Genomic DNA, 12,041 nt, shown 5'->3' with positions numbered 1-12,041 from the left:
AAAAACATAAGTCAGATGCATGCCAAATGCAAGCACATTTACCACCAGTGGTCGGACCTAACTGCAAACATACCTATCTTATACATTTGTGGATAGACAGAACAATAGTGTGCCACTTAACATCTTGCGATTGATTGGTTGTGCACATGTTCACATACTGTATTATGGTAATCTCATCATAGCTATTTTTCCTGTGCATTTCTATGGGGTACGAGAAAAATTTGAAGTTGTGATGTTACTCACTGTTATGTGACATTCCGGAACAGGCTATCACAGCGGAGCTGTTAAGTCAGTCACTCGCTATGTGTATTGTAGGATACTTCTAGTTAAACACTATTAAATAACATGTTATTATACTGTAATTATTCTGTTTATTCTGAGATGCCCCAACATATGCTGGGTCCGTTATACTAGTTTACAGGTATTATCTCCACAAACCAAACCTTCCAGTGGTTTGACTTTCAGGACAAAGGTGCATGTAGTTGAGACTATTACATTTGGACTGTCCTGCCTTATTCTAAATGGTTGGCAGACATGACAGGGTATCAGGCATGAGTACTGTATTTTTAAGCTCCACTATTGGAATAAAGTGATTAAAGCATATGTGATATGCAAAAAATAAATAAATAAACTCCATTACTGTTTTTTTTAATGTTCTGAGACTTCAACTTTGTGGTTCCTAAAATGCTTTTGTTTATATGCTTGTCTCTAGGGCAGAGGTTCTCAAACGTGGTCCTTAAGGCACCTTAACGGTCTGGGTTTTAGGTATATCCATGGCTCAGCACAAATCAGATCGACTTAGGTGCTATTTAAGTCACCTGTGGCCAAGCATGGATAAACTTAAAACCTGGACTTTTGGGGTACCTTGAGGACCACATTTTAGAACCTCTGCTCTAGGGAGAGGTCACTTTTAGATTTGTGGTGCTTAAAATTCAACCCACTCTTCTCGTTTGTTGAAACATCACATTTCTAAAAGGAAAACATCCTCTTTTTTTAGAAATAAATTGGGAAAAGATATGCAGACATTTGAAAATATTAGATTAACTTGTTCAGTGTTCAATTCACTCATTGTCTATAGCAGGCTCAGGCAACCAATGGGCCTTGAGCTGTTGTTGGACTACAATTACTGAAATGACTACAAGACGATATGAAGCAATTTAGACAGTTTAGTGCAGGGTTTCCCTCACTTGGTCCTCAAGTCACTCTACTACACCAGGTGTTAAGGCTATCCATGCTTATGCACAGATTATATAATTAAACTGAGGTACTGTTTAAGTCACCTTTGCTTAAGTATGGATATCCTTAAAACCTTTATGGTTAGGGTGCCTTGAGGACTGAGTTTGGGAACCACTGGTCTAAATTATGACTGGAAACAAGCTAATGAGCTGCAAAGTTATGCAGAAACACATATGGTGATTTCTTTTTATGATTTTATTTATGTATTTTTTTAGAAAAACATATTCTTTAAGGGTACAAACATCATTATATATGAACCCGCAGAACACTGCAGTACAGTTTCTTTTACAGTATACTTTGCTTTTGGATTAATTCAAAAACTTCCTTTTGTATTACAGTAAAACTATTAGCAATCCTTTCTTACTCCCAGTCAGGCCTTGTTCTGCCTCTAGTAACACTCCCTGCATTTATGTTTCTGCTTAGAGGGCCTGATTCAGATGTGGATGGAGTGCCGTCCTGCGCTGCAAAGTACCGATGTTTGGTACTTTGCACAGTACGCGAATGGGTCTTGCGACACAGGACTTAAGGCCTGCATTACTTGACAGTCTGATACTGTTCAGGGGTGGGCAGGGGGTGGCGACAGGCTTCGTTTGTGAAAACGGAGATATCTTGTTGCCTTTTATGGGGAGGGAAGAGGACAGGGATCTCCGTCGTTGCATGGAGATTACCTGGCCTCTGTGATCGGCGGCTTGCGCATCCCCATGGGGGCTGCAAGCCGCTCGATGGTGCTGGGGAAGATCCAATGTTGTGTTCTTGGGAGCAGTTTGGATCATTAATGCAGCAGGAGGAGTGACTCCTCCTGTTGCGTTACCATATTAGATAGCAACTCCAACCGCATCTAAATCAGGCCCAGAGTGCACTGGTTGATGCATTCTTTTTCTATGTGTGTGTAGAGTGTGGTTTTCTATGTATAGCATGGTATACTCTCTCCTCATATCCACTTTAGAGGCTAACTAAAAATGCACAAAGGCTGCATACAGAAGAGGAAAAAGAAGAAAACGAGATTTTACAAACAAATTATGTTTTTGCCCTAAAGCTTTATGTCCGCACTAATTGACCAGTGGAGTCATATGATACTTTTTATATGTAGTTTCTTTGGTTAGTGTATTAGAGGCTTAAAGTAACCATGTATAGTATAATAATACCATATGATTAGTAATTCGTCTACTGAAGATAGCCGGCCAGTACATATTAATTAATGATCTACACTCTCTACTTCAACTTCTTTAAGCAGAAGTTTCATTCTATATTATGGATACATGTGGCACCTTCATGTGTCACTGATAGCTAAGTATCAATGAGCTGAAAGAATAAAATAAGCATCAGTACTACTGCCCCAAGGCTCTCACCGTAGAGACAAGGTCAGAATGTCTGCTCACAGTTCTTCAGGGCCTATCCACACCTGCAGTGCAGAGCAGAGGAACACTCTGCCAAAATGGAAATCATCATCATATACATTGTAAACGTTGAGAACATTTTGGCCTGAACATGAACTCATGAGTCATTGAGGAAAATCAAATTATTAACAACAATAGCACCATTTCATATGCTATAGTATCATTTACTCTTGGAGACATATGGAAGTTCTTTGAAATTATTCAATTCTTTTGTCATAGTAATGTTCCCCTTCCACTTTTAAAATACTTTGTGTTTTTTTTCCAAGTAAAATACTTACAGTATGGCACATACAGTATGTCCCAGGAGTTAGATGGCAGTATCTTTACTTACTCATAAAGAAATTCAGTGGAAATAGAATATTTTGTTATGAATGTGTATGGATGTGTGGATTGAACAACAGTAGACTGACAGACAGAGAGGAAAACTAATACAAGGCTCTGTAAGGTACAGGCAGATAGTCACATCTTTAACAAGGGAAGGGCGAGATGTAGTGGAGTCAGAGTTCGCCCAATGTGTTGGATGCCAGCCGAACTCTGACTTTTTTAAAGGGGCATTTACAAGACAAGGTTATGTCCCTTTAAAAATAAGTCAGAGTTCGTTCGGCATCCCGCACGTAGGGCGAATTCAGACTCCCATTACATCCCGCCCAAAATCTCTACTCAGCTCTTATCACCTTTGTGTATTGTTGGTCCTCTTCTTTGCTTTATGCCCGAGTGACCCGGCTTTTATTCTTTGTTTTGTACCCAGTAGCACTTTGTGTGACCTTGGGGCCATGCATGAAGCTCGATTGGTCATAAAATAGAAATATAATTTATCATTTGCCTGAAACAGCCAGCCACATTCTGTAGCTTTCTACACATTGCAAGCCCATCTTTTTACAATGCAGGCATGTCACGCTAAGCACCAGGCACCCGAAGAGGAGGACCGTTCTATATATCTGTCTATTTGTTTACTCCGTAGGAAAGAGTTTAATTACTCCTGTGAACTTCACTAAAGCTATATAGTTATTCAATTAATAATGGGGACTTTTGAAGAGCATTGTACAGTCCATCGATGGCTATGCACAGAACACTTAGCTGCCATCGATGGTATGTCTCACCATCACCATCAATGGTAATCATCAATGGTGGTAGAGTTGATGGCCATCCCTAGTTTTTGGGTGCCGATGACAGCCAATACTATAATAATAATAATAACAATAATAGATGATGGCCAGTACTGTTGGGGTCTGTGATGTGTGACCCCCGATAAGGCAGTGGTAAGGTGTTGACAGTGAGGGCCGTGCACACTATAGGGAGAGGTGGTCAGACTCTCATGGATGGCTGCAAGAAGAAGGCAGGAGAGGGTCCCGCAGGTGTCTGGCCAGACACTTCTTCTGATTATAGACTGGGTAGGAATGCCAAGTGGATGAGGGAAGTCAGGAGGAGAGAAAGCGACCTGGACACCGTACCTCCCCTAATGTGCTTTTACCTGAACAGTTCGGTGTTAGGTGAGCAGCCCCCCACCCTTGCCATATACCATAGTGTTCCTTTTCTGCAGTAGGGTCATTATGTCAACATGCTGTTTTGTGACCCTCCTTCATCAACTGGTATTTAAGTCCCTGGGTAATTATACATTTTTTGTTATTAGAGAAATTAGAATGGTTTGTTTTTATACTAGTCTAATGCTAGCAACATTAAATGTTATTTATTATATATTGGGGCAGTGACCACTAATTATGATATTTCACGCCCAATCTCCTTTCTAAAGTTATCCCTGTTAACGCGCATATTGCACCCATTATAATCAGGATTAGCTGCATAAAGAGTTGGGTGCCTCACTACTCCAGGGGTAGCAAGTGTAAATTAATATACCATGCCCATCAGTAGAAACAGAACGGGCATGGAAGGGGGTGAAAAGAATTGAATACCGCCTGACTGTAGTGACTGTATTTAATTTACTGTGTTTCAAGCAATATGCCCTTAGACTTTCAGTTCCAATAGGACTTTGTAAGGTGGACTGGTAAAAGCTCACTGACTTTTTCTATCTATCTATCTGTCTGTCTGTCTGTCTGTCTGTCTGTCTGTCTATCTATTTTCAAATGAAGCCTCCTAGTCATTGGTTCCAGTTACAGGTTTTTTTCCTGAAATGCTGCAGGGAATCACTGTGGGCCTGATTCAGAGATGGATGCAGCAGCAGGAGGCATCCTGAGTAAATAGACGTCTCCTGCAAGCTTGCGTGATTTGCTGCTTTGTCTGAAGACACACATCAGATCATCTGCATGACCAATCAGCCATCTGAGTAACCCTCAGGCTGTTCTTGCTGCAGGGGGCAGGAAATTATTATTATTATTACTTTTTATTTATAAGGCGCCATAAGTGTTTTGTAGCGCCGTACAAAGGGCATACAATAGAACAGTACAGGGAGACAGAACTTAAATTACAGTAAAAATAACAAAAATCGAGTACAGGTAACAAAGAGCACCACAATTCTCAATACACAATACAGCTAAGATGTAAGCAGCGGGTAAGTAATCAGTGTACTACAGGGTCTAGAGGCCATAGATAGACCTTTAGCAGCAGGAGAATGTGCGGGTAAAGATGGTCGCTGAGTAGGAGAGGGCTGTAAGTGAAATATGAGGAGAAGAGGGCTTTGACAACAAGAGGGCCCTGCTCTGAGAAGCTAACAATCTAGTGAGAAGGGCGACAGACAGATGACATGGGGTGCAAGCAATCGGGAGGTAGCCTGCTGGCAGGATGTAAGCAAAGCAGAGATGGTCAAGGCATGGAGGAGCAGCTTCAAGACTAGGTTATGCATCGGAAGGGTATGCTTCGATGAATAGGTGGGTTTTCAGTGCCCGTTTGAAGTTTTGCAAGGTAGGGGAGAGTCTAATGGAGCGGGGGAGCGCGTTCCACTGAAGGGGTGCAGCATGGGCAAAATCTTAAACTCAAGCATGGGAAGCAGTGACTAGGGTAGAGGAGAGGTGACGGTCATTGGCCAACCATAGGGGGCGGGAGGAAGTGTGAAGGGAGAGGAGGTTGGAGATGTAGGGTGCAGTGGAATTAGAGATGGCCTTGTACAGTATGTGAGGGTGTGGAGTTTGAAGAAGTTTCTATAGGGAAATGGGGGCAGATTTTGTCGAAGGGGAGTGGCAGAAGTGGAGCAGCTGGAGAAAAAGATAAGCCTAGCAGCGGAGTTGAGGACAGATTGGAGGGGAGAAAGATGGGAGCAAATGAGGCCAGTGAGAACATTGCAGTAGTCGAGCCGTGAGATGACTAGTCCGAAGACGCAGGCCTTAGCTTCACCACTCCCAGAAAATGTGTTTTCTGTAACACTGACCAGCTCCGCCCCTCAGAATTCAGCAGCCTGTCACTAAGGCTGCAGCTTGGGAGCACTGCATAAGGATGCAGGACCCATTCTGCACATATGCTTTACAGGTTTTGAGCATGCGCAGCCGCTCCATCATTGGAGATGTACATAAACCATCAGGGTTTATGTACATCTCCAAATCAGGCCCCGTGTTGGCAAGTCAGCAACAAAATCTGTGGTTGTGTAGCATAGGCGTGTTGCTGATAGTGGTTGCATATAGTGACGCTGAATCGTTCACATTGGAGGCCATATAGGGTTGGTGCAGGTTTCAGTGGTGTGACCGATGGTGTGCCCTAAAGATGCACAAAGCGTCTGTAGACACTGACAGTCAGTGTCTCAGTCCTTGCACATTTGGACGCACAGATGTACACCAGGGAAGGGCTTTGTAACGGTATCTGCATAAAGTCACAGAGGCAACTGCAGCAAAAACTGCAAGGTAGGCTGCAACTGCCTCCGACTCGGAATCAGGAACTATAAGGAGGGATCCCGCCCCCCTCAACAGACCCTGCACCCATTTGGGCAGCTTTAAAAAAAATCTCCTGGGCAGCAGCCCTCATTTCATTGCTTTGCTTTTCTGCTACTAATTGGTTACTTAAACCTTTTCACATGCATTCATTTAAAAAAAAAAATCTATTTATCTGAAAGGGGGGAGATAAGCAAGAATATCTGACTCTATATCTTTTTTTGTTTTGTTTTTTGTTCTGCCAAGTTAATTACTCATGGTTGAAATTACATCATTCAACAACTGTTACAGGAACAGGTCCATATGCCTTGTCATATGGACAAATAACTATTTTAATTGTGTCTTTAGATAGCACAATTCAACCTCATTATCTTTTGTACCCTCTCCAGTACATATGCCAGTTTGCATGTCATGTATTGTATATGGTTTCAAATAAACAGACTCTGTTCTATCTGAAATAAAACAAAAGTTATGAAATCCTGCTCCACCTGCCATGATTGATTTGCATTCAAAATTCTACTTTTCCACCAGCTTATGTCTTTCTATTAACAAAAATGGTTTATTTCTTTAATCATTTTTACGCCCACAGAAACTATTTTTAAGCCCACAGTTTTTACCATTGTGTGTGAAATCTGTTACATGGCATTTGGTACAGTGATCTCTAGATCTGGAATCTCATGTCTAAATCTGGTAAGCCGCTAATGACAGCCTGAAATATAAAACAAACATCCCAATTAATCTGGACGCTGTGACACAGCCAAGCACTCTGGCTCCAGTGCCAGTATATGCAGTTACATTTGAATGCACCCTTTTTTAGCTGTTCTGGGACTTGTGTGCTGGAATCTTTTTCAGAACTGCAACCTCAGTAACCACCAGAAAAGTGAGCATATTGTTCTCTGCTTGCAGGAAACCTAGCAGGTGTCTGCAGTGAGCAGGTGTTGCTGTGGATGTTTGAACTTGCCCCCAGATCACTAGCCTGCCATGACGTCCCCCCTAACAGGTGGCTAGAGGCACTTGGCTGACCATGTGATACTCATCGAGGGAGTTACCAGGGATAGCTGGAGGCAGGGGAAGAGGGCCTTTTCTTTATTGCTTTGATGAGGAAATTGCCCAAACTCATGTCTCATTAGTGTTTCCTAAGGTCCTTTTGGAAGAGAACAACAGTTTAATTAAGAGCTCCCGTAAAACATGTTCTCGCACACTTTTTCCCCCTGCAGCGTTGTAGCACATCAGAGTCCATCAGAGTTGCCCCAGGCTGAGTCAAACAGATATGCATCTGGCTCTCCATTTGTGCAAGCTGTCAATGCATACAGAGAGCCTCACACCAGCTTCCTTTAGACTCCTCTCCAGATACAGTTCCTTGCTGAGGGATCAGTTTTGATGACTTTGTTATTTACATAAGCCTGATCACTTTGATGTGGTGCTGGGAAATTGATGACCCACCAGATCCCAAGGATGCACCTCACATCATTGAAGTATTGTGACCTTGCCTTGCTATGTTCCAGAGGATTCTTTAGCTCGGTATATACCACCATTAAATATTTACCTGTTCATGACAAATATAAATTTATTGTTTCCCCAGGATAATTATTAAACATACTGAAGCTACTGTATAAATAACAAACACTATGCAATATGAGTGCAGAAAGAGATCACAACATAGCTAAATATGTCATTACTAAGTAGATTTGTCAGATAAGCATCCATTTGCATAGTATCTTTCCAAAGCTGTACACGGCAATCTGCAGAGCACTGCCTGGCGCCAGGGCTGTATTATGTCCCAATGATTTGTAATGTGAAGCATTGGCAATAGTGGGTGCTTTTATTATATTGTCTTTATAATAATGCTATGATTTTAGCTCTGCCTACATATTGTTGACTAAGTATTTTATGGACACACTATTGCCTTTATAGTGGATCTAGTATTTATATTTCTTTGGGCACATCCACCTTCTCTATTATTATAATATTTTATATATCAAGCAAGCTGTTCACAATAGTATGTGGAAATGTCTTATAATATTATTGAATTTCAAGGAGCAATGTCTGTTTTACATATTACAAGTTTTGTTGTGTTCATTTTAATAGATTGGTGTTATGCTAATATAGTTTGGCAGTTTGGCATTGTATTTAGTTGGACTAAATGAACATAGTCATGGGTGTGAAAGCCAGACTGATCACTTTGTTCATAAATTCATATGAAACATTCAAATGAAACATTAGCAGCAACAGTTGAGGTTTGAACATGAGAATTGCTGGTTTGCAGGACAAACACTATACGTAAAATGAAGCTCACTAATTTATGCAGGTCATCCATAATGAGAGAAATACACATAATGCAGGAATTGTGTTCTTTTTACAGAATAGCTACTCAGGTTTTTATGGGCAACTAAACACAAAGATTTCTTTGACTATTACTCAATACTTTATTACCACTTTATCCACTTTCCTGCTCCTTGGTGCCACTTGCAAGTGTTTGTACTGGCTTTCCTGCAGTAGTTATTAACGAGGCATAGAAAATGACAGCATGTAAGGAGATCACAGCCATAAGGATGAACCTGTTTGTTATTCTATGGTAACAACTGTGCAACCACAGCATTCAACCAGGCCTTATTGGAATCTTAAACTCTAGTGTGACTATATTAAGTCAATATAACAGCTATTTTAAATGATTAGGGGATACCAATGAGAAAAACGTTTGAAGCAGCTGACCATTTTTTACAGCAGAGTTTCATTTCAAGAAAGTCATTAAGCCCCAATCATTTTTTGTGACATCACATACAGAGTTCACAGGCCAGCCAACCAGAAGCAAGCAGTGGAAAATGGAGGATGTCGAGGCTTCTGACTGTTGTTGGCTTAAGATCAAAATGCAAGGTGAGAGTTGGGAAGATAATATTTACTTTAAAGTCTGTTGAGGGTTCATTAAAAATAAAATCTAAGAACATACAAAAAAAATGTTGTTTTTTTTTGTTTTTGTTTTATTTTTTTATGTTGCCGCCAGGCAGATGTGTAAAATAAGAACGATTGAAAAGGGACTATGTATGTACCTGTGTTCTTATATTGAAAAATATTCTAAAAAAACATTAAGGCTCATACCCATATGTTGTTAAATGCATTTTTAATGCTAGCAGAACACAAGTAAGCCGATATGACGATAGAAAATGATTGTTACTGGTGTTACAATGCGTGTTGATGCGTTACTTGTGTTGCATTACAGTAGCATTCATTGTATCATTCTCTGGGAATGCTCCTTGTTCTTTTTTTCCTTCCTTTTAACACTTGTAAAGGAATTGCGAGACCGTAGAGCGAGCAGAGAAACGCTAGTAAAAATGTATATCAAACATTTACATTTGATATGTGTTATAAGTAGTGTTAAAAATGCAAATATAATATTAATGTGTGTGAGACTTTAATTGAATATTTGTGAAGGCACACCTAAAGCAATCAATAAAATATAATTAGGTGGTTTTGATACCAGTAATTATTGTGAAATGAAAGATTTATGTAAATAAATCATCACAGTGGCTTTTTCAACCAATGAAAACATTCAGAAATTACACCTTAAAAATTCTACTTACAAAGCCCTTTCTAATATGTAACATACTCATATATGTATTTACTAATCAGTATACCTTAACCGCACTTTAAATACATATATGGGTTTTAGTACTTAAATGTATACTACTGTGTGCAACTAGCAAGTAGCACCACACTACTTTGTACAAGAGTTAATTGCTACATCTTTCCCTCGTGATTGGGACTGAAATTCAATCTTTTATATTTTCTGTCTTTTGTGATTGCCTGTTAACAGCAGAACGGGGCATTTGTGTCTCATGAAAGTATTATGTTACTGACAGTCTTGTGACAACCCAAGAAAGACACAATATGGTATTCAGAAGCAATGTATATAGGCCATTAGTACACTTGTCCATTTTTGGTGACAATGATGGCTGGATGTTATAACAACAGTAGATAACATACAGTACAAACCAGGACAATCCTGACAGCACTTAAGACTAATATTTGATTAAACTTTCAGTGTTTGCACAATTGGCTATTTAGCTGTTCACTTGTTCTAAAGAAAGCTTTGTGTTCACACTCCCAAATAAAATAAAAAAATTTCAGGTAAACTTTTTCCAGAAACAGCCAAAATAGCACTCATAGAATTATAGGTACAGGGTTTTCTTGAACCTTGTCATGTGAAATCTATATTATGGGGTTTGTTAGCCATATATCATATGCTGTAAAATGCTAATTTTGTGCTGTTATTAATGTCATTTTAGCTAATTCTGAAGGCTTATGATGAGCACTTTAGTGTTTCATGACAATAAATCTGTAATTACGGACTGTAATAGAACTTCAGGTTAACCTGTAGCACCCTACATGTAAAGTATTGCTGTACGGGTATACAGGTTTAATCTACAAAAGGTTTCATTTTGTTTTATGTGATTATTAACATCAGCATTTTACAGTTGTCAGTTTTTCAACTGTCTATCCATTGTCCTTTTGCAGCAAAAACAAATTTCATTAATGCATTGTAGTGTGGGTGTTGTCATAACTGTTCAAAAACTGCATGTATTGGCCTTCAAGTTTCAGAATCTGAGGGTGTTTTGCAAGCAGCAAACTCATGGATTTATTTTGCATCATGTGGCTTTTTTTCAGGTTGTCAGAGTGACGTACTCCTGTATGTGCATATTTCTTCAGTGCAATTTCAATTTAACGAAATCTAAAGTGCCGTATTCACGCCCCTATTTGGGGAGAGATGTGTGCTGAGCGAACCGCTCAGCACACATCTCTTCCCCCGCTCAGCAAAGCGCGATGTGTGCGTAGCGCGCGGGGGAGACGGGGGAGGCGCTCATTTCACCCAATGGGTGAATTGAGCGACCTGCTAGATTGAGCCTGCATGCAGGCCAATCTAGCACCAGCGATAGCGCATTGCTATCGCTGTGAGGGGTAAACACGGAGAGATCACTGCTCAAAATCTAAGCAATCTAGTCAGATTGCTTAGATTTTAAGCAGCAATCGCTCCGCGAGTACCCCCCTTAACTTATGACAAAGTTGTTGATAAAGACACATACCATTGTGTTAACTTGCAACATAAAACATGCAGTTAATTAACATTAAGTCCATGGAACCTTACAAGACAAACAATAAACTGGTAAACTATTTTTTACATGTTCTATGTTATATTTAGTCTGCAAGTATAATATGCACCTTTCACTAGCCTACAAGGCACCACAATGACACTTTAATTACAATAAACTTTCATATGGAAGATTTAACATTTTGAAATGTAGGTTTGTGACCCATAAATTAAGTATAAAGTACATAATATACAATGCAAATATATATATGAATGAATGTGGTCATGTGACCGGCGCTAGGAATCCCGGTGGTCACCATGCCGGCGCCGGAATCCCTAGCGCTCAAAATGCCGGCCGACGGAATGCCGACCCACAGGGTCCACTACACCCATAGAGTGGGAATAGAACCTGTGGTGAGCGCAGTGAGCTACCGAGCCCGCAAGGAGCTTTGTTGCGCTCGCGGCCCCCCATTTTGTCATTCATTCTGAATATTTTATTCTAATATTACCCTT

General features: G+C 40.3%; 1 protein-coding gene across 9 annotated transcripts in view; it reads left to right on the top strand.

Annotated features, from left to right (window-relative positions):
• NFIB (nuclear factor I B) overlaps positions 1-12,041 on the top strand; it is a 266,130-nt gene that overhangs the window by 180,054 nt on the left and 74,035 nt on the right. For 7 of the 9 annotated variants that reach the window (XM_063914058.1, XM_063914060.1, XM_063914057.1 and 4 more), the window contains one exon: positions 9,230-9,319. The exons of the other annotated variants lie outside the window; for them this stretch is intronic. In XM_063914058.1, coding sequence (XP_063770128.1) covers positions 9,230-9,319 — 90 coding nt within the window. The remainder of the gene's footprint in view (positions 1-9,229; positions 9,320-12,041) is intronic. 9 annotated transcript variants of the gene reach the window in all.

This window comes from Pseudophryne corroboree, chromosome 1, assembly GCF_028390025.1.
Source record: "Pseudophryne corroboree isolate aPseCor3 chromosome 1, aPseCor3.hap2, whole genome shotgun sequence".
Lineage (NCBI taxonomy): Eukaryota > Metazoa > Chordata > Amphibia > Anura > Myobatrachidae > Pseudophryne > Pseudophryne corroboree.
The sequence above is the reverse complement of the archived record's forward strand: the minus strand, read 5'-3'. Positions and strand labels throughout refer to the sequence as shown.